The sequence below is a fragment of the Gavialis gangeticus genome, unplaced genomic scaffold, assembly GCF_001723915.1.
Source record: "Gavialis gangeticus isolate Ggan-Ray unplaced genomic scaffold, GavGan_comp1, whole genome shotgun sequence".
NCBI classification, from domain to species: Eukaryota; Metazoa; Chordata; order Crocodylia; family Gavialidae; genus Gavialis; species Gavialis gangeticus.
Genome location: NW_017729015.1, coordinates 7,933,996 through 7,961,812, shown reverse-complemented (window position 1 = coordinate 7,961,812; position 27,817 = coordinate 7,933,996). Strand labels below are relative to the sequence as shown.

At 47.8% G+C, this 27,817-nt stretch overlaps 1 protein-coding gene and 1 long non-coding RNA gene across 3 annotated transcripts in view; one reads left to right on the top strand and one right to left on the bottom strand.

The window, feature by feature from the left end:
* The window catches only part of PTPRU (protein tyrosine phosphatase, receptor type U), a 246,083-nt gene that overhangs the window by 164,626 nt on the left and 53,640 nt on the right, over positions 1 to 27,817 (top strand). For both annotated transcript variants that reach the window (XM_019512143.1, XM_019512142.1), the window contains exons 14-21: positions 4,296 to 4,453; positions 9,900 to 10,090; positions 12,424 to 12,496; positions 17,877 to 17,953; positions 22,386 to 22,422; positions 23,725 to 23,822; positions 23,917 to 24,033; positions 26,840 to 26,994. In XM_019512143.1, coding sequence (XP_019367688.1) covers positions 4,296 to 4,453; positions 9,900 to 10,090; positions 12,424 to 12,496; positions 17,877 to 17,953; positions 22,386 to 22,422; positions 23,725 to 23,822; positions 23,917 to 24,033; positions 26,840 to 26,994 — 906 coding nt within the window. The remainder of the gene's footprint in view (positions 1 to 4,295; positions 4,454 to 9,899; positions 10,091 to 12,423; positions 12,497 to 17,876; positions 17,954 to 22,385; positions 22,423 to 23,724; positions 23,823 to 23,916; positions 24,034 to 26,839; positions 26,995 to 27,817) is intronic.
* LOC109293985 lies at positions 12,848 to 25,764 on the bottom strand. The gene is made up of 3 exons (XR_002096443.1): positions 25,652 to 25,764; positions 24,626 to 24,731; positions 12,848 to 13,227 (listed from the first exon to the last, which is right to left on the bottom strand). It is a non-coding gene; the product is annotated as an uncharacterized LOC109293985 (long non-coding RNA).

The following is a 27,817-nucleotide window of genomic DNA, read 5'->3' as shown; positions in this document are numbered from 1 at the left end:
CCCCCCCCCCACGCGCACACATATTGCTAGTGCGCCTCCAGAGGCACTAGTGGCAGCAGTTGGCAGGGTGATGATGAGGGGAAAGGTGCCAGGGTGGGAGTCAGCAGGCTGCAAATTAATCCCTGATGGGCTGCATGCAGTGGCCAGCCCTGCTCTAAGCTGTTGATAGTGCATATTTTAATGGGGGGGTATGAGAAGAAAGGCCTTCTCTGGTGCACTTGGCTTTCGGATGGTCGTTACCAGCAGTAGAGATTTCCCTGTGCACCTGTGAGTAGCTCTCCATTAAAAAATTTGGAGAACAAAGGCACATGTAGCCCATCCCCTGCTTTCTAGGATTTCCTCTGGGCAATTCTGCATTGGGATGGCTTTCACCGCATGCTTCTGATGCTGCCCTGCAAACGGAGCAGAATGAGGGCACTTTATTGTGAGCAGAAGCCAGGGGGAGAGGATGGTGGTTAGCGAGAATTTTTGTTTTCTAGGTTATATAAGCAGTTCAATACCTCTGTGTGGATTCATATGCCCTGTAGTACACTATTGGAATATAACAGAAGGCTGTGTGTGTAGATGTGCGCTGCTGCCCATCAGCGGGGTGTGTGCGCGCATGGATCAAAGTCCATTATTAGAATACAAAGAGGCATGCATAAGCATGGCTTGTTGTGGGAGCTGGAGAAACATTCACTGAGGGGGGAAAAAGAGAAAAGAAAAACCAATGTGATTTGACAATCCTGCCTTTCACAGCTAGGGTTTAGTGAGGAATCCTTTCAACCAGGACAGGTGAGTCTCCAAAAGAAGCCACTCCTCCAGTCCCATTACAGGCCAGGCCAGAGGATGAGGAAATAAAAAGAACATACACGTGACCCTCCAAACAGGCCTGCTTGGACAGGAAGGAGGGGGGTCCCCATCCCCATTCCTGTGATGCATAGACTAGTTTATTCAAAGGCGATTCCTGCACATGTCTGGGCCAGCCACAAGCATGCCAATGTGCTGCTTTTCATTTCCAGCTTCTTGCTTTCTTTCTGCCCCTCTCTCCCCTTGCCTGCCTCCCCACTCATCCACCGCAGAGTGAATGGAGCAGTCTGTGGCCTGGTGTCATCTGAGATCCCAAATAATCCTCCCCCTCATTACTCTGGAGAAAAGCTGCTTATGCAATTTCTGCTGTTCTCTTGTTTGCACGCTTGCCAGGAGGAACTACTATTCCTATTCCTATTACCCGTAAGTAATTGTCATTCTCTCTCTCTCTCTCTCTCTCTCTCTCTCGCTCTGCTGCTCTCTGCTCCAACAAGTTTCTTTTTCTGCCAAGTAAATTTAAGTGCCTCTTTGGACTGTGCGGGGAAAAAATGCTTCTGAAGTATGTGGTGGCTTCCAGAAGGCACTGTAAACACACAGGGTCAGATTTCCAAGGAGCTCCACTCCCTTTGAGGCTGCAGGAAAGAGGCCAGATTTTTAAAAGGGCTCAACATTACAGGGAAATAAGACGTAGCAGGTTGGATGCCTGTGGTCCATCCAGCCCTAGATCTTGTCTCCCTTGGTGTCCAGCATCACATGCTTCCAGGAAAGGCCAAAGAGCCCATTGGGCAGGAATGCCCCCCTCTCCCCAGTTAGACTTCACTTTGATTTCTAACAGAGATCGGCTTCTGCCCTGAAGCAGAAGATTTAACGTCATCCCCCAAATTTGTCTTGCATGAGCCCTACTTGCAAATGAGCCCATGAGCATCCCAAAGGGATCCCCTGAGAGCCAGGAGATCTGGCTCCTTGGTTAGGTGCCTAAGTGAGAGCCCAGCTTTGAGAAAATGTGACCTCAATTGTGGCTGCTGAGCATATGACTTCCCTTGTTGAGCTCCTGTGAAAATCTGGCCCAGAGGGCCTCATTCACCTTGGCGGCCAATGGGATTTCATCAGAGATGGAGCTGACGCCCCCCCCCGGGCTTTTTGTTTTGATATTAACTTTATTTTGAGATGCTGGCCCAGAATTATGGCCTTGAAGGTCACATCTGCGCTGTGTCCCAGCTTGTCCCAGGAGAGACGCTCCTACACAGGACACACCACCACTCCTGCCCTGCCTGCAAATGTGGCAGTGGAGCTGCACTGAGAATCCCCCTTCCCAACCCCCACGGCTGTTCTCAAGACCTCTCTCCAGCGTGCTTGAGAGCAGCCGTTGAGGTTACCCCCAAAGCAGCTTGTCCACCACGTTTCCAGGTTGGCTGCATGAGTGTGGGAGGGGGCCAACACATGCTGGGAGCATCACGCCCTGGGCACGGCCATTCTCCAAGCACCAGATCATGTTGTAATGGCTCCTTGCCATGTAGTAACTACTGCACATGACCGGGAAATTTTTGCCTTGTACCTACTGAACGTGGTATGTTGTGCCATGCCACTGAATATGTTGGAGGAATGATGTTGTAAATACTGTGGAAGGAAGTGCTGTTATACTGTAAGTGTCCTGCAAGCTCACCTCTTGCAGCTGAAAGTTTATCCTGTAGTAATTTCAAACCTTCACACACCTGGCCCACACCTCATGCTCTATAACCAGTGTTCCCATCGTCCCTCTCCTTCCCTGCAGGCAGTCGCTCATTGGCAGAGCTCTCTGGTGGGGTGGAGGGTGGGGGGCCGTATCTCTGCGGTGCTGCCCTCCTTCTCCACCTGGTCTTGCCATCATGTTCAGAGAGTTGGGTGACTTAAAAACCAGGTGTAGGTTCAGCAGGGGAGGGCAGGGTAAGGGAAATGCTGGAATACAATTCTGGATCCATATCTGGATCTTGTACATGGCTGCTTTATTTAGCAGCCCTCCTAATCAGTGACCCACGCAAGCTTTGAATGGTACAAGATCCATGTCTAAGCCTTGCAATCCAGGCACCTCTGTCAGTCTAATAAACCTCAGCTGGGCTAGGCAGTGCTTTCAGTGAGAAGGAGTGTTTGCTGAAACTACAACCTACAAGATTGCAGCCTGTCATAATCCAGAACAGGCCATAGTATTCCTATCCTTGTCTCAGTTCATCTGGCTGCGGTGTCCCTGCTGGCAAGTCTCAGGATATGGCTTTGAGGGAATGAAGTCCCAAGGAATAACTCCTTGAAATCAAGCTGTTTCTTGCACAGCATGGGCCACCCAGTCCAGCCAGGAGGAAGATGCTCACAAGCAAGCGAGACAGGCTAGTGCCTCACTCATGCCCCCTTTCCCCTTAGCTCCCCTGTTCTCTATGGACTGCAGCTAATATTTCATTTGATAGCTGTTACGTAAAGAAGATGCTCACTGCAGTGTGCTTGGATGGCGTTTGCTGATTGCTCATTGACCAGGGGTAAATCAGTGGAGTAAGATGAGGAATTATTACTTTTTGACACTGCTATATTCAGTCCTCAGATGGTAGCAAACAGCTTTTCTTACAAGCTGTGAACTTCAGGAGGAAGGGATGCAGCTTGTTTGGAAGATGAGGTTTGGTAGTGAGGTAATCAGCTTTGCCAGTGGGCAAAGGCAGAGGCTGTGCTTTGTTTATGGGTGACTCAGGTTATTGTCAGTAGATATTAAGGTCAAAGTCTGATAATAATAACAGAGACCTCAACTTAGTCTTAGATGTTCATATTTAATGTTGTGAATTGATGCCTTCCCTTTTAGCCCCCAGAAAATGGACTAGGAAACATTTTGGATTTCAACTCCAGAGTCACCTGGGTGACTGGAAATGCTCACCTTTGACTCTTACAGGAGCTGCTTACTGCTTGGTGCTTTTGGATGTTAGGCCAGAGCTGTTGGTGCAAATATGGATGTAAAGCCCTGATGGGAGGCCTTCAGCTTTGAAAAATCTGATTGGCTTTTGTTTTGTTGAATGAACTAGATGTCATCGCAGTGGATGAGCATCAGTTGCAAAAATGAGCATTCAAAAGGGACTCTGGATTTTGCATGTCTTGTTTGAAGCACTGGAAAGAGGGAGGGCTTCTCAGCATGGGGGAATGCCCTGCACCCTCTGCAAATCAGGCCTTCTCCAGGCACCTGCCATTCAAGCACTCAGACTCACCAGCCACTTTGGCAAATGTGGGTATGAACCTGATTTTCAGATGGGTTGCATTGCTGGGCAGGTTCCCCCACCCCATTTGTGTAACTGTAAGTGTCATGTTGGGAGCACTGATCATTGCTGGAACATTTTTACAAGCCAACAGTGCAAGCAATCAACCGAGATTCCTCCATGGCATAAAACATGCCTGCTGCAAAATCTCAGGCTGCCTCTGAGAGTCAGGCTTGTGGTTTTTAGAGCAGTACCTGTGTCACCCTGGTTTAGCATTACGTGCATCTACTTTCCCTCCTATAGAAAACCTGTCAACATGACCAAGGCTACCATTAACTATCGCCATGAGAAGACCCACATGATGAGCGCTATTGACCGGAGCTTCACGGACCAGAGCACTCTGCAGGAGGATGAGCGGCTGGGCCTGTCCTTCATGGATACCCACAACTACAGCAACAGAGGTGAGGCCTGGGCCAGTAAACGGTGGCACTCTTCGATACTGTCTTCCCTGCTCACAGGGTTCATTAAGTTTCTTTTTAAATCTACTCCATGCTGCTGTAAGTGGTTGACCAATCAGGGCTGCAGTAGGGTAGTCTTTGCAGGGTATCATCCAGTGTGTTAATTGCTCCAGGCAGATGCCATTGATTTCCAGCTGAGCATGAGCCAGACCCCATACTGCTCTGCCCATGCAGCAGCCCTTCACTGAACTGAACTTGACATCAGTCGTGTTACAATAGCTCTTAGATATCCCAGCAGAGATCATTTTATGCTGCATGCAGCACTCTCACATAGGCTATAAACAGATGTCATTTTTGTAGTGGGGTCTTCTGTGGCAGTGTGTCCTACCACAGCTGATTCAATTGATTGACAGAGACAGATGTCACCTGGGGCCATTGTCCTGCAGGATCAGGCCTCTCTTGCTTCAGGGACTTCAGGGGCCTGATCCTGGAGGACAGTGGCCGTGGGTGCCTGGCCCAGACCTGGGGGCAACCCAGGGAACACTGTGTATTCCCTGCTCCCCACTTGTAGATGTACTCCTTGGGATCCCTTGCAGGTGAATGCCTGGGGCTCACATCTGGAAGCACAGCCCAGGGAACCCCATGGCATTCTCTTGCTCTGCAGAATTAAATATATGCCCTGGGATCTCCTTCAGGGGAATTCCTGAGGTGCACATCTGCAAGTGAGGAGCAGGGAATGCATGGGGTTCCCTGGAGCACTCCCAAGTCTGATCCAGGCACCTGGGGCCATTGTCCCACAGGATTGGACCCCTGAAGCCCTGGGAGTGCCTGTCTGGGGTGGATGGAGACTGTGGTCAGCTCCAGACTGCTTGCACTCGTGTGCTATAAACAAGCTGATGTCCACTGCAAAAAGCTGGCACATACTATTACTAGTAATCACAGTGCCACCATTTCAGGCATTTGTAGCATGGCAAGAGGTAGGGATGTCTGTTCACTCAGGTTTTATGCCTCTATATATATTTTTATAGTGTCACAAGGGTGAGCTCTGCAGCTGTAGTGGAAGTGAGTTTCTCCCTTGAGGGTCTTATAGTCTAAATCAGTAAGACAGACGGAGATGGGAAGGGAAAGAGAAGCAAAGTAACTTGTCCAAGCTCCCACAACAGATCAGTCTGGAAGTCAGGGAGTGAATCCAGGCTTCCTGAGTTCTGTGTGAGGGGCCTCTGGATTGGACTGTGCTACATCCCAGCTTCAATTTTTCGAGAATGGAAGTCAGTTTTTCCTATAAAGGTGCTGTGTGCCAAAACCATTTGTACTAGAGAGTTGGTGGACTCTAACTCTTCAATGCTGTCTTCACCCAGCTTGATTCATACTTGATATTACATTGAGCCTTCCATTCCCACAAGCCCATGAGCATTATGGTGCCAAGCACCAGGCTGCTCAGTGAAAAGTTTGTCCTGAATACAGAATGTCAACTCACAATCAAATGTTCAACTCAGTCAAATGTAGCGGTGTGCCAGCATGGAAAGCAGATACCTACCTCTTGCTGCAGACACTCCTTTTAGCATGATGTGCACTGCTTTGCAGATCCTAGCAAATTCAGTGGGTTAATGGCCATCTCTGCATCCACAACAGTCTAATCTGAGTAGAGCCATGTGTACAACAGTGAAATTCATCCTAGAGGTGATTCCACCTGCAAAAGCAAGCAAGAAATACACTCAGGTGTGACTGCATGTGGCCCGAGCTGCCAAATTCACATCTGGATCTTGCTACCTTCTCAGACCTGGCAGCTGTTGCTTGGATTGGTTCTAGGGGCCATTTGCACAATTCAGATCTGGATGCAAGCTCTAAGTGTCAACCCCCCAGGCTCTCTCTCTCTCATACATACATACACACACACACACACACTCTCTAAATCCATGCACTGAACTTTAACATGGACAGTTTTCTGTCGATCTGAACAGCTGTGGGCCTGGAAGTGTTAAAGATGCACTGTGTTCATGTTAAAGGGAGACAGATAATTTTACACCCACTGGCGTATTCATCTCTGTGCTGATTTAGTTGTAAGATAATTCATTCTATGCCCCAGTTTCAACCATATGCTAATAACATCTGTTACTATAACTTAAAGATGCTGCTTGCACATCCATTCCCTCCACAGACTACTGGATTAATATGGTTCCACCATTGTCTTGCAGATAATAGAAGCCTGGAGGGCAAACTTTTCCTCCTTTTTATATAGCTATATAGGTGTATTATTTTTTTTACTTACTACCCTATTGTGGCTCCTTGAAATGCTCTTAGTGAGACTGGTTTGTATGAACAGTCTCTTCTCTAAGCATTTGAGAGCCTGCAGCCCAGATTCACTGCTGACTTTGATGTGCTGAAGTCAGTGGAGTTGGCTCTGCTTCTGCCAGCAATGAATTTGGTCTTGTTCCTGAGGGCATGCGTGAGGCTAGAAGCAAGGTCTGCTTCTGCTCCCAGTTATGCCAGGGCAACACTGCTACCTTCAGTGGTATTACTCTGTATTTATGCTAGTGATTGGGGAAGCAGAATCTGGACTGCAATACTGGAAGCCATAAAGTTGCTTGTTGCAGCAATAGAGAGGAATGTTAATGTAGCAACTCAAGTGGTCTCATTTGGTGCCAAGTGTGGGGAAGCAGAATCTTACCTCTCCTTCCTCGGTGACTGTCCTGGAGGGAAGCAGGCTGTCTCCCTGCTGACCAGAGGACTTTTCCATCTGTCCCCCTGACAGGCAGAGAAGGAATACAGAGAAGACACAAGCCAGCCCAGTTGGATTAGACTCTCTTTTTTTCCCTAACAGAAGAAATCAGTCCAGTACAAGCTCTGTGGTCTGCAGGGCTCTTCTACCTGTCCTTTCCCAAAAGGATCAAGCTCTTGCCTACAGGAGAGAGTGTTTTGTAGCGGCTAGAGGATGAACTGGGGAATTAGGACTCATAAGTTTGGTTCCCAGCTCTGTCCTTGAAGTGCTAGGTGACCACCGCCCTCCACACTGCAGCTGATGGCTGAAAGGCGCTTCTATATAGGATTACAAAATAATATGATGGATTTTCAATTGCGTTTAGTCTGCTCTAAATCAACACGATTCATGTTACTGAGCAGAGGGGCTGCCCAGAGCCATCCCTGTCCCATCACTGTATTCAATCCACATTTACACTCCTGTCCATTGAAAGAAACATTTGCAGTCAATTCTGGGGATGTTGTTCCATCTCACAAAGGTGCGGGGGATCATTCATCCAGGGGCTAAGACATCTACTGAAGCATCTGATTTTCCTTGCACGCTGTCGCTACTGTTTCACATGCTACACAGGCAAGGGGCAGCTTAGTACACCTGCATTAGCTTTTAATAACCCCAGAGATGCATACATTCAACTTCCCACAACTCAGAAAGAAGTGGAAGGATGAAATTCTTTGGCATTTTCTACCAAATAAAAAAGAACCCTGGGAGCTTTGTGAGTAAGCCAGAAAGGATTGTTTAGAGGCGTTGTTAAGCTAACCACATCCAGAACATGGTTTTATAGTCTTACAGAGAAGCTACATGTCTGCAGTATGGAAACAACACTCCCGTCTGGAGAACTGCTCTGAGAGAAGGCAATATTTGGGCATTATTGCTGTCTTGGCCACCTCAGAGAGCATCAGTGCGTGCTGAACTCCAGCAAGGACCTAGCAAGGAGGTGATGGCTCATCATGAAAAAAGCAGAGTGGATCTGATTTTGGCTTAGTGATGTTCATGGAAATATTGAGTAAAGAGCCTCATTACTGGCAGCGAATGCTGTTTGAAGACTAGAAATAAGTATGAATTTTTAACATTTGAAGATAATTAACCACTTAGACACCTTGGTGGATTCTCTGTCACTTGAAGTTTATCAGTCAAGACTTTAGAGAAAGTACTTTAAAGGTTTCTAGGTACCTAATTCTGATTTCAGTGACAGTTTGGTGCTTAAATCAAGGGGAGTCTGGTTGTGGACAGATAAAGCAGTTACTGGGGTTTTGCTGCAAGAGTCCGGTGGATGACTTCCCACTTGGGAACTGATTAGTTGTAAGTGTTGTGTGCTCCCATCCCACAATGAGTGAAGCCAGACTGGAACAACATATATCCGAATGAAGCATCTACTCTATTTTATTGTGGTTTGGACACCTGAAACAATTACTGAGTTTCAAGCTGTTCTAAGTCTTTTTTTACTTTTCAGTATTTATAAATTGTTTCATCTAGCCAGACCTTCAGGCACCCAAGTACCTTAAAAATATTGCTCTAATTCTTTCTAAGAGATTTGATTTAGTTCAGACAGAGGTTATGGGATTAACACACAAATCATTGTCCTGTTTATATAGCAAATTAGACTAGATGGCCATAATTATCCTTTCTGGACTTTAAAAAATTATGGATTATTCCAAATATGAATGAGCATAATTTGACAACGTGGCAGGAGCTCTTTGTTCGCATGCACGCACACTTTTCTTAACTAAGCCACATTAAAATATTACTGTGTTAATTTAAGCATGTTAATAGTCATTGGCCACTGGGGTTGGCTTGGTCTGGCAGGGATTCATTGTCTACTTTTTCTAAGGTTAGCTAGAAGATCAGGGGCATTTCTGTAGAATTGGCAGTGAAATGTTGTTGTTTGGAACGGGTTGGGGAATGATTTTTTTCTTTTGCAAACTGTCAGTGGAAATGAAAATAAATTATTTAAATATATCTTCACAGCTTGAAACCAAGATCCCCAAATCCTTCAACTTTTTTCAGTTTCTAAAGCCTTTGATTTTTCACTGAAAACCTGAACATTTGTATTAAAAATATATATTTTTTGTATTAACTTTCAACTTCATCAAAAAAAATATTTGCAGAATTTTCTAGAAGTTCTAGTTGGTCTCTGAGCCACTGGACTTTTACCAACACTGAGCATGGCATACAGTTGTAGACATGTGCCTTGCACGCCCATGCACACGCGCACACACACTCGCAGCACATTCAACACTGAACCGCAGCCATCTCCGGAGTGAAATGCATCTAGTCTTTGCTAGCCCATTATAATGCAGCATATCAGTTTGTTAGGGAATGATGAAGTCTTTCATATCCAGTTATACCCACAGGAGAAATTTTCTATAGGCGTAATAGTTACCATATATTACCATGATTAGGAATGGTCAGGCCTTCAGGGCTTGCTCATCATTGCCTGCAGAAAACACTCTGGTATGGTGGGAGGGTTTTTATCTTGCCATCTCTGAGTGCATAGCACTACTGACCTGCTGAGGGTACTGGCTCTGGGTTGACTCAGTATAAGAGATCATCCTGCACTAGATCTCTGGCAGTATGCTAAGCTTACCCATAGAAGTCCAAGCCCAATGAGCTGAGCCTGGGAGGTTGAACAGCACCCTGGTCTCCTCTGTCATCTTCTAAATTGCTTTCACACCTTCCCCACTTTGCTCCCAGGTGACCAGCGCAGCACTGTGGTCAACGAGTCCAGCAGCTTGCTGGGAGGGTCTCCCCGTCGCCAGTGTGGGCGCAAGGGATCCCCGTATCACACCGGGCAGCTCCACCCTGCTGTCAGAGTAGCTGATCTCCTTCAGCACATCAACCAGATGAAGACTGCTGAGGGCTATGGCTTCAAGCAGGAGTATGAGGTAAGAGTGGTACCCTGGGACCTGTAGGGGATCCTCCCTGGCACTTCATACTTTTTGCCTCCACCGGTAACCACTTCCTATGGAGAACGGGAGCTGGGACTTTCCTGGGAAGAGGCAGTATCGTGACATTTGCCATGGGAAGAGGGCAAACAGTTGGTTTGCAGATTTCCAGAACATAGGCGGCACCAGCCTGGCTGGTGTTCTGCCAAGCAGGGAATGGCAGTTGTCCATATAACATGCTTGAGGTCCAAGAGCTCGTGACCCAGGCTTCCTTTCAGCTCCCAAGGCCCAGCACTGCTGGACCTGCTGTGCGCCATTCATCTTCTGCACAAGGGCTCTTGTAAATGGGTCTCCTTTCCCAAACCTAGCTCCGCTGTTCTGTCTGTGCCCAGCACACAGCAGTGTCAGATCCATGCTGGGTTCTCCAGCTCTCTAATGCGTTGTCCCCTGAGCAAAACTCATTCTGGAAGCCTGGAAATGATGTGGACGTGGCCTCTCTTTGTTCCAGCAAAGGGAGAGCTTGTCTGAGGAGAGAAGAGCCATCTCATTCCAGTCCCCATGGCACTGAACTGAAGTAGTTGTAATGAGGAGATCTGCCATCTGACATTTGCTATAACACACCTAGGCAGGCTGATTTCCCATTTCTTTGGTCTCCCACAGGCCCAACTATTGAAATCTCCCTTTGAAATTACTGTTTAATGTTCAGTTGTTTCAATGTTGGAGCCTTTTTTCCCCCATTTATGTATTGGACAAACCAGGGTTAGTTATAATCATTAGTGCTTCTTGAAAAGCTGCTGCATGTGCTCGAAACTAGTCATTTGGAAGCACTCACATATTATGGGTGGGGAGAAAATATGTAATTTCCTTCCACTTTCCTCCTCTTACTCTGATCCATGAACGTTACTGTCATTACATACAAACCTGTTCTATGCTGGGAGTGGGGCGGGGGAAGGTGGAAGGGGGGAAGGGGAAGTAAAAAAAAACCCAGAAAAACAAGCTATTTAAAAAAAAAAAGAAAAAAAAAAAGGATTATTTCTGGATGCAGCAGAAATGTGCATATAGTGCAATGCACCTTCCTAAGCAGATGCACATCCATGTCTGAAATGGAGATAGCTCAAGACAAATCTACCATGCTGTTTCTTGAAATACTCATCAGTGGCTATTTAAAAGAGGGGGTCATGGTTGTTTTGTAGGTAGATAATTAACTTGGAAATCCGTGCCTGGGTTCTGGTGTTGACTCATCCTCTCTGTATTATTTGGTCAGTTAATTTCACCTCCCCTGCCTCAGTTTCCCTTGTTGTAAACCAGGGATAATTAACGCAGACATAATTCTTGAGGTAGCCAGGAGGATTGAATGATCTGCTGTTTGTGATCCCTGTGTTAAGATTCTTGCCTGACAAGGGCTTCACAAGAATAAGGTGGTATTATCACTGCCTGGCTTTCAGACAGACATTTGGTTGCTGGTATTTATTTGATTCATCACTTATCCTTGCTTTTGTGATCATGTGCAGGTGGCCCTCTTGGGAGCAGGGCCCCATGGGGCTCCTTGCCCCAGAGAGCTTAGAGTCTAGTAACATCCTCTGGCACGTTCAAACTGATCCGTGGATTGTGCTATGTGGCTGGATACTGGGCTGTGGCTAGGGCTCCCCCCAAAAGTACCAGCCTGCTTTCTCATCAAGTTGTTTCCTCACTGCTATCTTTCATTCAAAATGGCTAATGAAATATCACTCTTTAGGGCATTGACTGCTTGGATGTGAGGGTCAGGAAATCATTTCTCCACATGAACCCATCTAGGTCCAGAGACCTTAAAATGAGCTGGGAGGGGTCTGCTTTGCAAATTGCTCTGATGGAGCAAACTTACATACTGCTGTTTGTACCAAGGAATGGCAAAGCAGTGTCAGCACCCAGGATTTGTCCCCTTGTTCCTATAGACTGCATTCCAGTTGCTATGCTGGAACTCACCATTACATCTTTACCATGCTGTTTGGAGTAGGCAAGTGGCACCCTGTTTTATAGACAGGGAAAGGGAGGCACCAGGTGGTGAAATGGCTTGCCCTAAGAGGCCTGGTGAGTCAGTGGAACTGGCACCCAGCAGTGCTGGGCCTATTCCTATAAATTATGCTGCTTCTCTTTGTCACCCTGTCTTCACAGGGGCTTAATTGGTCTGCAGTGCTGGATACTGCAACCAGTCATGAAGTCAAGCTCTGAGTTGAGGGGATGTTTGCTCTTGCTCCTTTTGGACTCTGGGAGGTTACAGGTACAAGTGAGTGCTGTCAGAGGGAGCCTTAAGTGTATATTTCCTGGGCAGATAACGGACTTCTCCTTTTTTTTAGAGTTTTTTTGAAGGCTGGGATGCTTCAAAGAAGAAAGACAAGACCAAAGGAAGACAAGATCACATGCCAACCTGTAAGTGCCAGAGACAAAAGCTTTAAAATAAACCCAAAGACCCCTTCCTTCCTTCCTGAATGCTTTGAAACCTCTGCAGAAGATCCCCTTGGTGTGCACTAGAGGCAGGGTGCAGAGGGCCAGCTCACTGCACCGCAGCAGGTAAAATTTAGGGACCCTGGTTATGCTTTGCTCTTGACTGTTGCTGGTTTTCTCATCATCCTTCCTGGACATTTGTCTGCATCTCAGTCTCTGCCCAACAGAGGCCTAAGACTGCAACGACAGGGGTGTGGGGGGTGGATGTCAGTTAAGAAGGGGCGCTGAGTTGTGTAAAGAGAGAGAGAGGGGGAGAGGTGACTGTGATGTGTCATGGCAGCACTGTGCAGGGGATGGGGGCAGCAATGGAATAGCAAGACTGAAGGCATGAGGAGATCTGTCCTGGGGGAGCTTGGCTGGAAGATGGGTGATCCAAGTACTGGCTAAGATGACCAGGCAAAGTTTTGAGGCGTGGGTGGGCCTGGAGTGGAAGAGCAGGGGTAATTCAAAGACTACACAGGGGCAACTGCACAGAGAATTGGAATCTACCCAATTCAAGGAAAGAGAAACATGTTACTTGCATTCGGTTGGTTGAGTGCAGCAGAGATCTTGTGCAGGGCAGGTTGTATGAGGCAGTTCCCGTTTATTAGCAGCAGTTGTATTTAGCTCAAGCTCTGAAGATCCACCTGGCATAGGCTCCTTTGACCACAAAAAACCTGTGGAAGTACAGGACTCATTTGTGATGTTTATTGTTATTATATACAAACACGAATAATACACGTTATAATTACAGAAGAGTAGGCCTGGAAAAGACCTCTGGAAGCCTGAGGCAGGATTACCCCTATCCAAACCATCCCATGCACATTTTTGTCTAACCTGTTACTAAAACTACACGGTGAACCCTGACACAGTCACAAGGCATAGCACCCTAACCTGCCAGAGATAAAGCAGGGAGAAAACATCAGCCAGCATCCTGCTTTTGCAAGGGTTGTTAAAATACACTTGAGAGATCTTCTAGATATGTATATAGCAGTACTATTATTACTACTTTCATTACATTTTGTACCATTCTGATGCTTAAAGGCCACCGTTTGGGCCTCTATGCCCTAGGTGCAATATAAGCTCATAGTAAATGACAGGCCCTGCCCAAGAGGCTTGCAGTCTAATGTACTGGGCACAAGTGGAGAAGGCAAACAAGGTTTCAGGGCAAGCTTTTAAGGAAACAGGGGAGGTTCAGTCCTGCAGAAGTGATAGTGTGTTATATCTATAGAGTGCTTCTCTGTTCAGCTTCTTTTTTCTGACAGTCTGTGGCCATGGTCTGTGAGCCATTCATGCATTCATCTTCATAGGAGTTGCAGCTTCTGTTTGCTTTCTAAAACCAAGGAATCAGAGAAAGGGGCGGAAGCCAAGGAGAAGGGAGTTGGCCCTGGCACATCCCACAAACTGCAGGGATGGTAGAAAAGAAAAGTGACTCGGAGCAAGCCTTGGGGAGGAAAGTCAGGTTTCCTAGTTCAGCTCTTCTGAGGCTGTTACTGACTTGCATTTTCCCAGAGGTCCCACTGAAATGGAGCACATCATTTGCATCACGCATGCTGGCTCCTAACATAATGCCATCGCTTGTCAATGCAACATCAGTCTATCGTGATTCTTCAAACCCCAAACTATGTACACATGGGGCTCTTTATTGTGCTGCAGGCTACCATGGGACATCGAGCTGTTCTCTGAGTTTTGTACGAGCAGGACTGTAGTGGGGAGAGACATTGCCTGAGGAGTCTGAGTTTGGGGCCGGACATATTGATCAATACCAGCCTCCTCCCTACAGTGTCAGATAATCTCCCAGCTCCATCCACCTTGTAATGCAGGTTTACTGGGGCTTGTCAGGGTGACACTTGTGAGGTGTCTTTAGACCTGCATTATGTTTTAGAGTGAATCCACATCCCACAGGTTTAATTTGCGAAGTGTTACAGAGTCCCTTGTGTCCCATTCAGAGCCATGAAGATATCTTTACCACAGAGCAGCCCTTTACAGGGTACAGGCACTCAGTTCTGATGTGCTGGTGCTTTGCCATAATGGCAAACGTGTGTATGGTGCTGTAATATTTGAGAACAGCTCAGGAGGTGACAGTGGGGAATGAGTTGCCTGGGGTGTACCTAAGGGGAGGCATTCGATGGCCCGCAAGGGACTGGGGCAACCAGAGCCAACCTGATCGGATGCTGTGGAAGCCCAGTCAAGGCTGCTTCACCACATCAGTGCTTCTGTAAAACACCTCCCCCATGAATACCTTCCCCCTGGTTATTTTTACTGCTTCTAAATATATCTAGTTCCTCTCTGTATATTGCAAATTGCTGCTGCTTGTTAACATGACTAAAAAAAGGAGAGCAAACCATGCCCAAGAGCTAAACAGAGGCCAGCAGCGACAGCTCCCACTCTTTGAAGAATCATGGTTGGGGGTGTGCAGGGGGCTGGCACTCTCAGCACCTCTGTTTTCTGTCCTTCTCGTGAATGAAGGTGCCTGGGAACAGAAGATGTCTCATTGCTCTTTGTGCTCTCCCAGGGTAATGCTGCCCTGTGGCTGCTCCTGCAGAGGATGGAGCTGTAGCTCTGGGGCGATGCTGGATGCCCTGTGTAGAGCTTTCCAGTGCTGTGGCCCAGCCTATGTGGAATAGGGAGTCAATGCTCTCAGACTGACTTAGAACCATAGAAAATGAGGGTTGGAAGGGACCTCAGGAGGTCATCTAGTCCAATCGCCTGCTCAAAGCAGGACCATCCCTGACTAGCTCATCCCAGCCAAGGCTTTGTCTAGTCTGGTCTTAAAAACCTCCAAGGATGGAGCTTCCACCACCTCTCTGGGTAACTGGCTCCAGTGCTTCGCTACCCTCCTAGTGAGAAAATTCTTCCTAGTATCTAACCTAAATTTCACTTGCTGCAACTTGAGACTTGCTCCTTGTTCTGTCATCTGCCACCATTGAAAACAGTCTAGCTCTATCCTTTTTTGACACCCCCCCCATCAGGTAGCTGAAGGCTTCTATTAAATTCCCTCTCAGTCTTCTCTTCTTTAGACTAAATGAGCTCCTGTGCACATGGAGGGAGCCTGCTCTGACATGCTGGAAGTCCAGTGCGTCAGAGCAGATTCGATTAATTGAGTCTGCTGGAGCATGGAAGTTGACGTTCTCCCGCAGTCTTGCGCATCGTGCAGTAGCATCACCGCGCATTTCCACACTGACAAAATGGCAGTGGGGCACTTTGAAATATAACACAGCTGATGAGCTTTAGTTCAGAGCACCCCACTGCCATTTTTTCAGCATGGGGATGCATGGCGATGCTGATGCACGTGGCGCAAGGGTGCTTTTAATTAGCGCAGCTCGCTCACTAAAGCACCCAGCACCATGTCTGCAAGCATGTGTAAAAATGCCCAATGAGCCCAGTTCCCTCTGTCTTCTAAGAAGTCATTGCCATCAGGATGGTGACTGGGTGGTCCAGTTATTGACTGTGTGCATGTGTCTTCAGACTCTTGTGGCCAAACTCTTCTGTGCTACACACTGCTGTAAATCCCATTGGTTCAGATAAGCTGCAGTACTCGAGATCCTACAGATTCAGAAATCGTGTTATGCCCTAGAAATCACAAGAATGGCGTAAACACCTCTGTATACTAATGCTGACAGATGTCAGGATCTCATTAGTAGGTTTCTGGCTTCTGAGCCATTAGAGCGCACCCAGCTCTTGTTTGTTTGCAAGAGTTTTATGTGGTCATGGGACTCTAGGAGCTAGAGCCTTCTGCACCAACTATCATGAGAATCAGTAGCACAAAGTTAACTGGAGTCATTGGAGTGCCCTGGGATTTAGACCTAGTGGATTTTAGGCCCCCTCTATATGTGCAGGTAAAGGTGCAATTGGATCTAATGCACGATTCACACAGTTGTGCCTCCTGCCACGCCACATGTGCATAGCAGGAGGTGCGATTGTGGGACTGCACATTAGATCCAATAACACCTTATTGCTGGTGTAGAGGGAGGTGATCCTGGGCTCCCCTTGCACGGGCAAGAAGCAAGCTCCCAAGGCTGGGATCCCCCTTTCCTGTGGGGGCTTCCAGCATGGGGGCCATGTGGAGCCAGGACAGAGAGCCCTGTCAGGTGCTGGATTCTTGTTAGCTGGGACCAAGAGCCCTGTCAGGTACAAGGTGCAGGGACTCTCAGTCCCAGCTGCACATGTGAACCCAGGGGTTTCATGCACCCCCACAGCCCTTAGGATTATGGCAGCTGCCTTCCCCATGGCCCAGGGTTGTGGGGTTTTAGCACCCCCAAGCCTTTGGGGCTCATGGCATCCATGATCCCCAGGGCTCTGGGGTTTTACACTGGACATGATGCAACCCAGTGGCTGGGGGACCTGTCACATGATGGGTCTCCCAGCCTGTTACACATGCAAATTAAAGCTCAATAGCAACCAGCTGTTAAGTTAGTACACATTTTTGAGGTCGAACTTTATAGTTGGTTGGAGCTTGTTATCATGTGATAGCTACTTTGTATGTGTAGCTGGTCTTAAGGTAACTGCATAATTAACTAGTTAATTGTGTGATGCCCATAAACTATAGAGGGGGCCTTAGAGTAAGATTTGGCCTTAACTCATGTAGATGGGAGCAGCCATTCCAGAGTGGCAGCTCCTAAGGAAGCTATTTCCTACTAGAGAGACACTTGTTAGTCCCTGAAGGGATTGTTCACTCTAATGGCCACAACCTGATAGCAGCTTGAGGGGCCTCTTTAGGAAGCAACACATGGCCAGCATCTTGCACCCTGGGGCCTAAGGCGGTGATGTTCAGCCTGTGGTTTTAGACACAAGTGGATCTTTGCCACCTGGTGCATCTGTCTTGGTATCTGCAGGGCTGGAGCTCCCCCTGCTTGGTCTCATCTCTGTAGATCCAACAGAGTGCAAGAGCTCTCTATGGTGTCCATAATACAGGAGTCTCTGGGAGCCTTCTGGTAGGTAGGACCCAGGTTGGTGCTCTGTGATGACAAGGGGTTGTCTGGGGATATGACCCACAGCTTTTGCCTTAGTGTTAGTCAGTTCAGCATCGTGGGCAGGAGCTCACTGCTCAGGAGAGGTCCTGGAATAGAATGGCAGGAGGACAACACATCAGGATCAGGGCCGTCAGCAGAGCTGGGGATGAGAAAGGGTCAAGACAGGGTGTGGGGGCAGGAGCACTGTGGGTCAGGAGTGGGGGGCTTCAATAGTCAAGGAAGTCCCTTCCTTCCAAAGCAAGTGTTGGGAAGGGTGGTGAGGGGTGGGGGAGAGTGTAAAGGCCCAGTTCCTGACCTGTGCACACTTCAGCCTTTCCATGATGTCACAGTATCTCCTCTGATTTGGTTTCCAGATGACCGGCATCGAGTCAAACTCCACCCGCTGCTTGGGGACCCCAATTCGGATTATATTAATGCTAACTACATTGATGTGAGTACCTGGGGGTGACCTCAGTCTTCACGGGGAGACGGGGTCAGCGCTCTAGTGCTCCCACTGTCTTCTCTTAGTGCAGGGAAGGGAGGCATGTAGTGATGAGATGGGCACCCTGCAAGATCCATTTGTGGCTGCACATGTTTCTATAAGAGAAATCCAAGCAGTGTGTAGAGGGAGAGGGGACATGTGGAAGAGATATGACGACTGCAGCCATACCCACCAAAACCCATTCTTCTAACAAACCCTCCTGGTCGGTCTGACAGAGCACAAGGCTTTAGAGCCCATGTGGCTCATGCTCTTTATCTTCCTCTTTCTGCGTCCCCAAGGACACTATCTCTATCCCTCCCTCCTTTCCTCTCCCCCGCCCCCATCTCTCTGTCTCTCTCTCTCTGTCATTCCATCTTTTTTCCTGAGGTCTTTTTCTTCCTCCTTCATTGCCATGGACCAAGGTGTCACTTTTTTGTTCCGGGACCCCTTCCTGCCTTTCCCCAAGTAATGGGATATAGGGATGAAGTAGGCTGGGAGTGAGGAGTATGGTTTGGGCTGAGCGGGTAGCTCAATGCTGCAGTATATAGCAGGTCAGGATGGAGATGTTCAGCAGGGCCAGAGGAATGGAGTGAGCAGCAGGTCAGGATGCTATGTATGGACAAAGTGGGATAGGGAACTCAGGGCTGGATTAATCAGCCTGCAAGTGCATGGGTATAGCTGCACTCAGGCTGAAAGTGCATGGGTATAGCTGTAGGAGAGACATTCCTGGCTCACACTAGGTCAGTCCACCTCTCTTTTTCATAGACATTTAGCCCAAGAGTGTCCTCGGTCCATCAGTGATTGCTGAGCATGGCCTTTTTTAGCCTGCTGGCACCAGTCGGTTAACTACACAGCTGGGAGAGCCTGGCTGAATCTGGGGATTCACACATGACTTCTCTGTAAAATTGTCTGAAATAGAGCAGATCTCCCTTATTCCCCAATGGGCTCCCAGCTCAGGGTACTCGAAAGGGCCCCGCAGCAGGAAGGTCTGAGCAAGACCACTCCACAGTCTCTGTACAGGTTGGTTAGTGCCCCTTCCTGCCCCCTCCTCTCTCTTTGTGACCCGCTCTTGCTGCTGCCGATGTTCTAATCTGTTTCTTGGACTGTACCTCACTAATCTCTCTGTCTCTGATCTTTTTCTTTTGAACCTATGTCCGATTGGGATCGTTAAGATTCGGATAAACCGAGAAGTAAGTAAACTGTATCCCTATCCTCTCTTCTCTTCCTGTTCCCCTTTGTTCCTCCCAAGACGCTTATCTTTCCGGCTTGTGCTACCAGCCTGATCCAGATGGGCATTGGAGTTGCCTGTGTGGTTATGGTACTTCACTGCACCTTACCAGACTGCGGTGCGATTCCTGCCCCTCCTACAGGTGACATGTGGCTTTTGGGAAATCATTTCTAGCCCCTGTGCCTCAAGTTTCCCATTTACAAATAGAGGATACTACTTCCCGACCTCACTGGGGACAGCTGTCAGAATGAGTCTGTTAGGGTCTGATTCTTATTTCCATTCTCCAGAAATGAACCATCTAAATGGGCCTTTGAGTGCACATACCTTCCACACACTCCAACCGCAAGACCCCCTTACACTGGCAGAGCAGAGTGGCCAGGCCCAGTCAGGCCCCATTATGTTTGCAAGGAACATGGACAGCACGATGGGGATGGCTGGAGAAGCAGACCTAGAGGGTGTTTACGCTAACGAATTTTCTGTCAGGACAAGCGTGTTTAATACAGCCCAGGCCAGTGGTTGTCAGTCTTTTCAGTCACAGCACCCCTCCACCACTTTTATGAATGTGGTAGCATCATCCCCAGTTGAGAACCACTGATGATGCTACCTCAACTTACTCTAGTGCTTCTCAACCAGGTGCTGCTGCCTGCAGGTAGAAGCACCTTACCGCTGCTGGGAGCTGTCCTATGTGCTGTTTCTGGGATGAGTGTGAGGGATGGGATGGATGGGGAAGGTTCATAAGCTGAGCCAGCTCCATTTGCTTTAGGGTGATCAAAGAGCCCTAATGAAGCAGGAGCATGCGTCTGACAACGCTGTGTGCAGGGCAGTTCTACCTGGCTGCCACAGGCAGCAGTGCCAACATTTCAGCACCCCTGAGGGGGTCTTGTGGCATCCCAGTGGAGAACCATTGGCCTAGGCTGTCAATTCAAACAGATACAGGAGAGGCATACATCGTTCTGTCCCAAGATCTTTTTTGATCTAAAATATGTCCCTCCAGAGGGGGTATAAGATAAAGAAAATAAGTAAATAAATGATTAAATAAAATAAAAGCCCTTCATACTAGAATAAGAGCAATCCCCAGGATGTTATTTCTGTGCAAGCACCACCCCTCCTTCACTGGTTGGACTTTCACAACAGCATCAACACCAGACTAGCAAAGAAAGTACACATCAGGTTCGTAGTCTGCTCAACTCAGCATCACCCAGATTGCAGTTGTTTCCGCCTAAGCAGCAAGATCATATTTGTGAGCCTGGCAATCAATCTTGCTGCTGTCAAGGGTTTTCTTTTTCTTTTAATTTCCTTATCGATTTCCTGAAATAGCATCATTACAGTATGGTCAAGTCTGCTTCTTTCCTCCAGGAAAAAACACTCTCACATGAAAACAAACCCAGCTGAAATGGCACGTTCTGCAGTTACAGCTGGAACCCTTCCTGTCCTGTTATTGGCCTTGTTAAGATTTGCTCTGCTATTTAGGCTGACACTTTCCTATTAAGAGTTAATAATGTTTGCAGTAAATGGCTTGGATGAATGAGGGGAGTTGGGCCATTATTCAGTGCCATATGGCTGCTTTGGACTGGGATATTATTAATAGGGCTTTCACCATGACATTTCCTGCTGTCTTAAAAACGTTTGTCAGTGCTGCTTGTGTGAGCAGGAGGCCTTTGGACTTGACACCTGCCCTCCAAGTGCCTATGCCACTGCTTTTACTGCTTCTCTCCAACTTCCATGCTATGCACACAGCAGTAGCTGTGGATGGAGAGGTGTGGAGGGAACTGAGAGCTTGGGCATCGCGTGGCAAGCTAGAACATGGAGCAGGGCTGGTTGGCAGAATCTGCTCTGGAAAAGTAGCTGGGTGTCCCCTCATGGTCCTCGCTCCATTCTGCAGTGGAGTCCCACTCCCCCAGCCCTCCTCTTCTCGGGATCCTATTTACTCCCTGCACTCTCTTTTCCTCTACAAATTCCTGTTCTCCTCTGATTGTCCATCTTTCCCCATTCTTTGCATGCCCCCCGCAACCTTATTTTCCATGGTCCTGTGCCCTCCTTCACATCCTTATTCCTTCCTACCTCCTCACCCTCTTTCTGTCCTCTTGCTTTCTACTTCCCTGTCCTCTCTTTTCTCATTCCCCCTCACAAGCATAGAAGGAAGACTGGTCTCTTGCTATCATCTGTGCCCTAGCAACCAGGAGAGGAGTCACCATGTGTGGCTAACTAAAGAGACATCGTTAGCCATGTTAGTCTGAAGTCAAGTAGAAGGCAGGATGGACTTTCACCTTTTTATAGACTTTCACCTTTTATTTATTTATTTATGTTATATATATGACTTTTTGAGCTAAAACTCACTTTATCAGATGCTATGAGTTTCAGCTGATGAAAGCTTGTGGTATATCTATATGTATCTATCTATATCTATCTAGATAGATATAGATAGATATAGATATATATCTATATCTACTTTGGTTAGTCTATAAGGTCCAAATCTACCCAAGCTAACTAAACGGCAAATGTCAACCCATTCACTGCTTCCAGCAGTGCATTCAGACTTTGCTTTATTTTGCTCTTGACAGGGATTGAGGTTGCTTCTGCTCTGGGGTAGGATTGCTTTTGCTGATAGGAAAGTTATGTTGCGGGGTGGGGAGCTCAGAGAGGTCAATAGTGCCTTTTATTAGGCACAACAAGTCCCAGTCTTCAAGGTCCAAAAGGACAAACAGTTACAAAATGTCATCAATATGGAGCCTTAGAAAGTCTTGTATTGAGGTCAGGCCTCCTATAGACTAACATCCTGATGGCTCAGGTGTTATCTCTCGTGTTGATAGACCCTAGGAGAGTTCAGAGCAAAAGGCTTGTGTGCTCTGTGTACCTAGTGGACTTGGTTTGTAAACTGGTGTTCAATGAGTAGTGTTTGGTCAGACATGAGCTTGGGTGGGCTGTCACCTCCTCCAGTCTTTCCTGTGGCCGAGAGAGCACTGAGGGAGCTCTATATGGGGGAACATGGAGTACTGGGAAGTAGTTACCTCTGTACACTGAACACATAGTCCAGTGGTTTTATGAGCTGGCCATTGGGTTGATCAATGGGAGTAGGGTCTTCATGGCAGTCCCCAATGAGGTTGATGGTGTATGAGCTGTTTCTTGATCATGTATCCTTCCCTAGAGGTTTAATGGAGTCTTGTTCCATTACAGGGTTACCACAGATCCAACCACTTCATAGCCACTCAAGGTAAATTATCTTCCGCATCCACACTTCACATTTTACTCCATTTCTCCCACAGTGATTGGGTAGCCAGTAATTTACCTGTAGTTACCTAACAGTTTTTTTCCTCCAAGGGATTTGGTTTTGAATATGTTAAGGCAGGGCAGGGATCACTTGTTTCAGTGCAGAGCAAGGAGGAAGCTTTCTGAAAATTATTTCAGCTCAGTAGCGCCAAGCCAAGCAATCTGTTGTTTTGCTCAGTTGGAAATTCAAGCGTGATCACGAGTAATATTCACTTGTGATCCACTTGTATGACACCACTCTCCCTGCAAGGTTGCAGTGACCTCTGCAAACTGAGAATGTCAAAAGTATGGAATAGATTTGGGAACAGGGCTGGAGTGGAGTAAAGTACTGTATCTGATTGAAATGGCCACTAAGGGCATTTTTACATGTGTTTCTGGTGCAGTGCCAGGCACTTTAATTAGTGAGCCACATTAAGTAAAAGCATTTGCGTGTCATGTATCAGCATTGCCACGCATCCCTGTGTTGGAAAAAATGGCGGTGGGGCGCTTTGAACGAAAGCTCTTCGGACATGGTTTATTTTAAAGTGCCCTGCTGCCATGTTGTCAGTGCAGAGACATGCGGTGATGCTGATGCACAAGATATGCGAGGTTGCCTGTTGATTCCCGTGCTCCAGGAGGAGCCCTAACAGACTGCCCCCTCTAGAACGGATGGGTCCATTCCCATTGTTTAGAGGCTGTTTCAGGGAGAAAAAGGCAGGCTTCCTTGACCCTTTTGTCCCAACACCCCACTTTACTGGCTCACCAGGACTGTGCTCAGCTCACAGATATCACCTATTTGCATCAGCCCTCCTGTTTAAACAGATTCACAAAGCCCAGCACCCCCAAGCAACCCTACAATGTCAAGGCAGTGCATGCAATTCCACCTGAACCCTTGCCAGAACAAGCCAATGCATGCAACCCTTCCACAACAAACCACTGTGCGCTCCTTAGGGCTCTCACGAGACTTCACAGATTAAGCTATTACTCCCAGGCAGTCCTATATTGCCAAGGCAGAGTATTCTCAGCAGGGAAAACTAGTTCAACAAGGAGAGAGATCCTGGTTTCAAACTCCTAACAGTTGCTGTAAGAAAGAGTGAAAGGGAAAGCCTGTGGAGTGGAGACTACCTGTTCCTTTGTGTATATGCAATGCGTACCACAGCGGGGCCCTGATCTCTTTAAGTTGTTTGTAGTTTAATTATAATAATGGGCTTTTACCCATCTTTGTACTCCCAAGGGCTTCTCAGTTCTTTTCCTCTATGTCCGCCAGGTCCCAAGCAGGAAATGGTATATGATTTCTGGCGCATGGTGTGGCAAGAGCATTGTTCCAGTATAGTGATGATAACGAAGCTGGTGGAGGTGGGAAGGGTAAGGAGTGCTCTGTTTCTCTCTCTGCTGGCTTTGGCTCTGCCAGGACATGTTCTCTTGCAGAGGTAGAGTGTGGTCTGTCTGCTTGTTGCAGGTGAAGTGTTCCAAGTACTGGCCGGATGACTCGGAAATGTACGGAGACATCAAAATCACCCTGGTGAAGTCAGAGACACTGGCAGAATATTCTGTACGGACATTCACCCTGGAAAGGGTAAGTGTCTGCTTTCTGAAGCTCTGCTTGCTGTCCTGAGGATGGATGAGTCCCTTTGTTCTGTCTTTGGTTACGTTACTACATGGCTGGTCTCAGCCAAAGACATGCTCCCCAGAGAAGGGGATGCTCCCAGACAGCAAAATCCACAAGCATAGCGGAGGTTCCAGGTGCCAGGCAGATAGACAGGGTCCATCATATAGTAATACAGTGTGTATCTATGCCTCTGCTGGAGTCAGCCAAATGGGCTGTACTTTCACGCACCCATGTTATTCCAGAGCAACTGCACTGATTTGAGTGGCACCACTCCAGAGTCACTCTGTTCTTGAGAAAAGGGTTTGGCCCACAATTCTGGGGCTGATCCCAGCAATTTGTAGCTGTTTAGTACTTTACAAAGGGCCTGATCCAAAGACTCCCATCTGTACTAAAGTATGAAATGTTTGAGGTCCTCCTAATACAGAGCTATGTGTCCTGCAAGCCATCTTTAGCCATGCCAGCATTACTCCCTGTGGCATATTCTCCAGCATCCTACTGAAATGATTCAAAAAGCAGGATTCTCTTTGGGGAGTCTCTTTCTCTGTCTGATCATTCTTACCTGTAGGAAGGCTGAGGTTTGTTCAGTGTGAGCTCCCCACTTTGCCTTCTGTGATCCCTAGTTAGGCCCTGGGGATCCATGTCTTCAGATCCTTGCAGAATGGATCCTATAGGTGAACAGCACAGAACTGCTTCTTATTTATCTACTCAGTGTTGATCATTTAATTTCAGAGGAAGCACCATATAATTGCAGAGGGGATGAATGATGATCTCCATCCTCTAGTTTGAGGTGCAGGTTACATAGCAATTACTGTACAGTACGGTGGCCAGGGACATAACCAGTGTAATTTACCCCCTAATCTACAGGAACACGAAATTACTGCCTGGTTACGAGCTAGGTGCCGAAGGGTCTTGTGGAACTAGTCCTTTCATTACAGATTCATTACTGCCCTGTAGGCTCTCTGAAAGGGCTCCTTATCATTGCTTGTTTATTTTTAACCCCATTGTGCTCGATAGGACAGCAGCTTGAATTGTAGGTGACTGTAGGGTACTGGGGACATCCAACCATATTATTGCAGGTTCAAAAGGCTTAGCAGTGGCCACCCAGCGCAGCACCAATGTGTTTAAATTTCTAGGGGATCGATATTTGGTAGTGCTGGAGTGATGCTGAAGCCAGGAAGCTCCAGGAATGATGTAAGAGGCAAGAATTTTTTGGGCGATATCTTTTATTGGACCAACTGCCTTGTTGGGATAAAGTTAGATAAGCTTTCAAATGCAAGGCATTCTTCATCAGGTGTGAGGTGGGAAGCATGCACAGTGATGATTAAGAACAGGGGGTAGATCTGTGAAATTTGGGAAAGGAGAAATATCCAGGGGTACCACACAAACAATTAGCAGAAGAAAAAAGCTTGATGATTATTGGGAGATCGAGTCCTATTGAAAGAGAAGAGGGTCAATAGCACCTGTAGGGTGCAGGAAGAATTTCAGGAATCAGGTAGATTACAGTTATGCCATAAAGTCAGTACCAGTGTTCAGTGGTTGGTTCGTAGCGTATGGCCAGCTTATACACTTTTGTCTCCAAACTCACCTTTGAAAGATGTTTGGTAGATTTCCCTTGAGATTTCCTATGAGGATTGTGAGAACAGAAAGGAACCAGCAGGCATGTTAAAGCCATGATGTGTTTGGCGTGTGTCAAGCAAGTGTGGCAAGATTCTCCACCGATACTTGCCTGAAATGAGTGTAGGTTGTTACCATCCTGACTTAATAGTAAATGATTTATTTAGGTGCACAGTCTTGGGGAATCAGGCTTGCTAAGCCAGCGTGCACATCCCTGCGAGTTCTCAGGGGACTCTCCACAGTGCATGTGCACACATGGTTAGTGAGTAATGGGCATGCTGTCTTATAACCTCTCTATTGCCCTTTGCTATGGCACAGACTTCATGTCTTGTTAGCTGGTTGCTAACATGCTGTTGTCTTTTGTCACCTCTTGGCAAAGGCAGCCTACCTGGTGACATGACTGCAGCAGTGTCATGCTAGGGTCTCCTGGAATGACACTACTCAGGGGATTTTCTATTCTGAGTATTTCCAGGGTCCCCCTTAAGCAGTGTTGAGTGACTGGCATGTGGGGTAGAGTTAAGGGGGCACTGCTGCCAGTCAGCCAGGTGGATGGTGTGACATAGTGACCCCAGGATGCTGGTTACCTGGAGCTGGGAGCACTGGGGATGCTCCAGTTCTGTGTCAGAGAATGTGTGGTTGAAGAGTGCCATTCCCTTGTGCAGTTTCAGGGAGAGCAGCTTGTCCTTGTCAACCATAAAAAAGGCCTGGTGCTTTCGCATGGTAGGGGGAGAGAGACGGTAACCCAGACAGGATAGGGAGGAGGGGCCAGGATTTTTGAGCAGCCTTCCCAATTGGCACCTGCTGTGACTCACTGCCTCAAAGGATGGCAGCAGCTGCCTTGGCTCACTGCAGTCAGAGCAGCAGAAACCTGTGTTTGGACATGTGCCCCCTGCCACCGATCCAAGGGGAAACATTGCCACATGTGGTGCCAGGGCAGCACCTGCACTGACACAATTCTCCAGGTGCCCTGGAACACCAGCAAGAGGGAGTCTGGTTGCTTATTAAGCAGAAATCGTTTGTTTCCTCCTGTCTGGACTCCAGAACAGCTATCAGAAGCTTGGGTCTCCATCCTCCCCTCCCTGTGTGCTCACCAAGTCTTGGCCACTGCATACCAGATAAATGGCCATCACCTTTACTTTGCCTTGTGCTTCCTTTGCAGAGGGGTTATTCAGCGAGGCATGAGGTGAAGCAGTTCCACTTCACTTCATGGCCAGAACATGGGGTGCCTTACCATGCCACAGGGCTCCTGGCCTTCATCCGAAGAGTGAAGGCTTCCACGCCTCCGGATGCAGGGCCAATCGTCATCCACTGCAGGTAAGAGGCAAATGCAGAGACATGCGGAAATTTCTTCATCCCAAAGACACCAGGGATTTTACTGCATCAGCTGTGGAGGGGAGTAGCTGGTAGCAACTGTACTGGACTGTCTGACAGGTAGAGGCATATCCAGCAGATGAGAGTGTGCACAGGATACCCATGGGCTGATTCTTCATCTGCCAGCTGTCTTGCAGTGCAGGTCTGCGAGCAGTGCTAGCTTGGAGTTCACTTGGGGGAACTGGTATCAGGGACCTCTCCAGCACCCTAAGGGGTTTCAGTGTCACCTGTGCAGGTGAGCTCTGGGGTCAATTCCCATTCATAGGAAAGTACTGCTCACTGCAGGTGCAACAGTGCTCTGCTTCTTGCAGCACAACCCCCCTGTCCCACCCCCCCACGCCCTTCCCTCCTTCCCAGCACTATGATAATTCAGTGGGATCAGCAGTGACTGTGAGCAGAGAGCTCCCCATCCTCTCACAGGCCCACATTATAATCAAAGTCCTGCTCTAGATGCTCTAGGTTCTTGTGTGGCTTGTTTCAATTACAGTCATTTGCTGGGAGAAGTCAGAGCATTTCAGATAGGTCCCTGGCTGCCAGTATAAATCGTCCCACTCTGGAGTTGAGCCAAAGCCTGGAGCTCACCTTTCCCCTCTGAACTCCTTTGGACCTCCTTGTGCTGGGGCCACGTGGGAAGGGGGGACTGCCTAGGTGGAGGCTTGTCCCAGGGCCCCATGGCCTGGAGCAGAAGAAACATGAAATTTAGACTAAAAAATTTAACAGGGGAATATGAAATCTATAAATTGGCTCTGTGAAAAAGGGAAGGCTG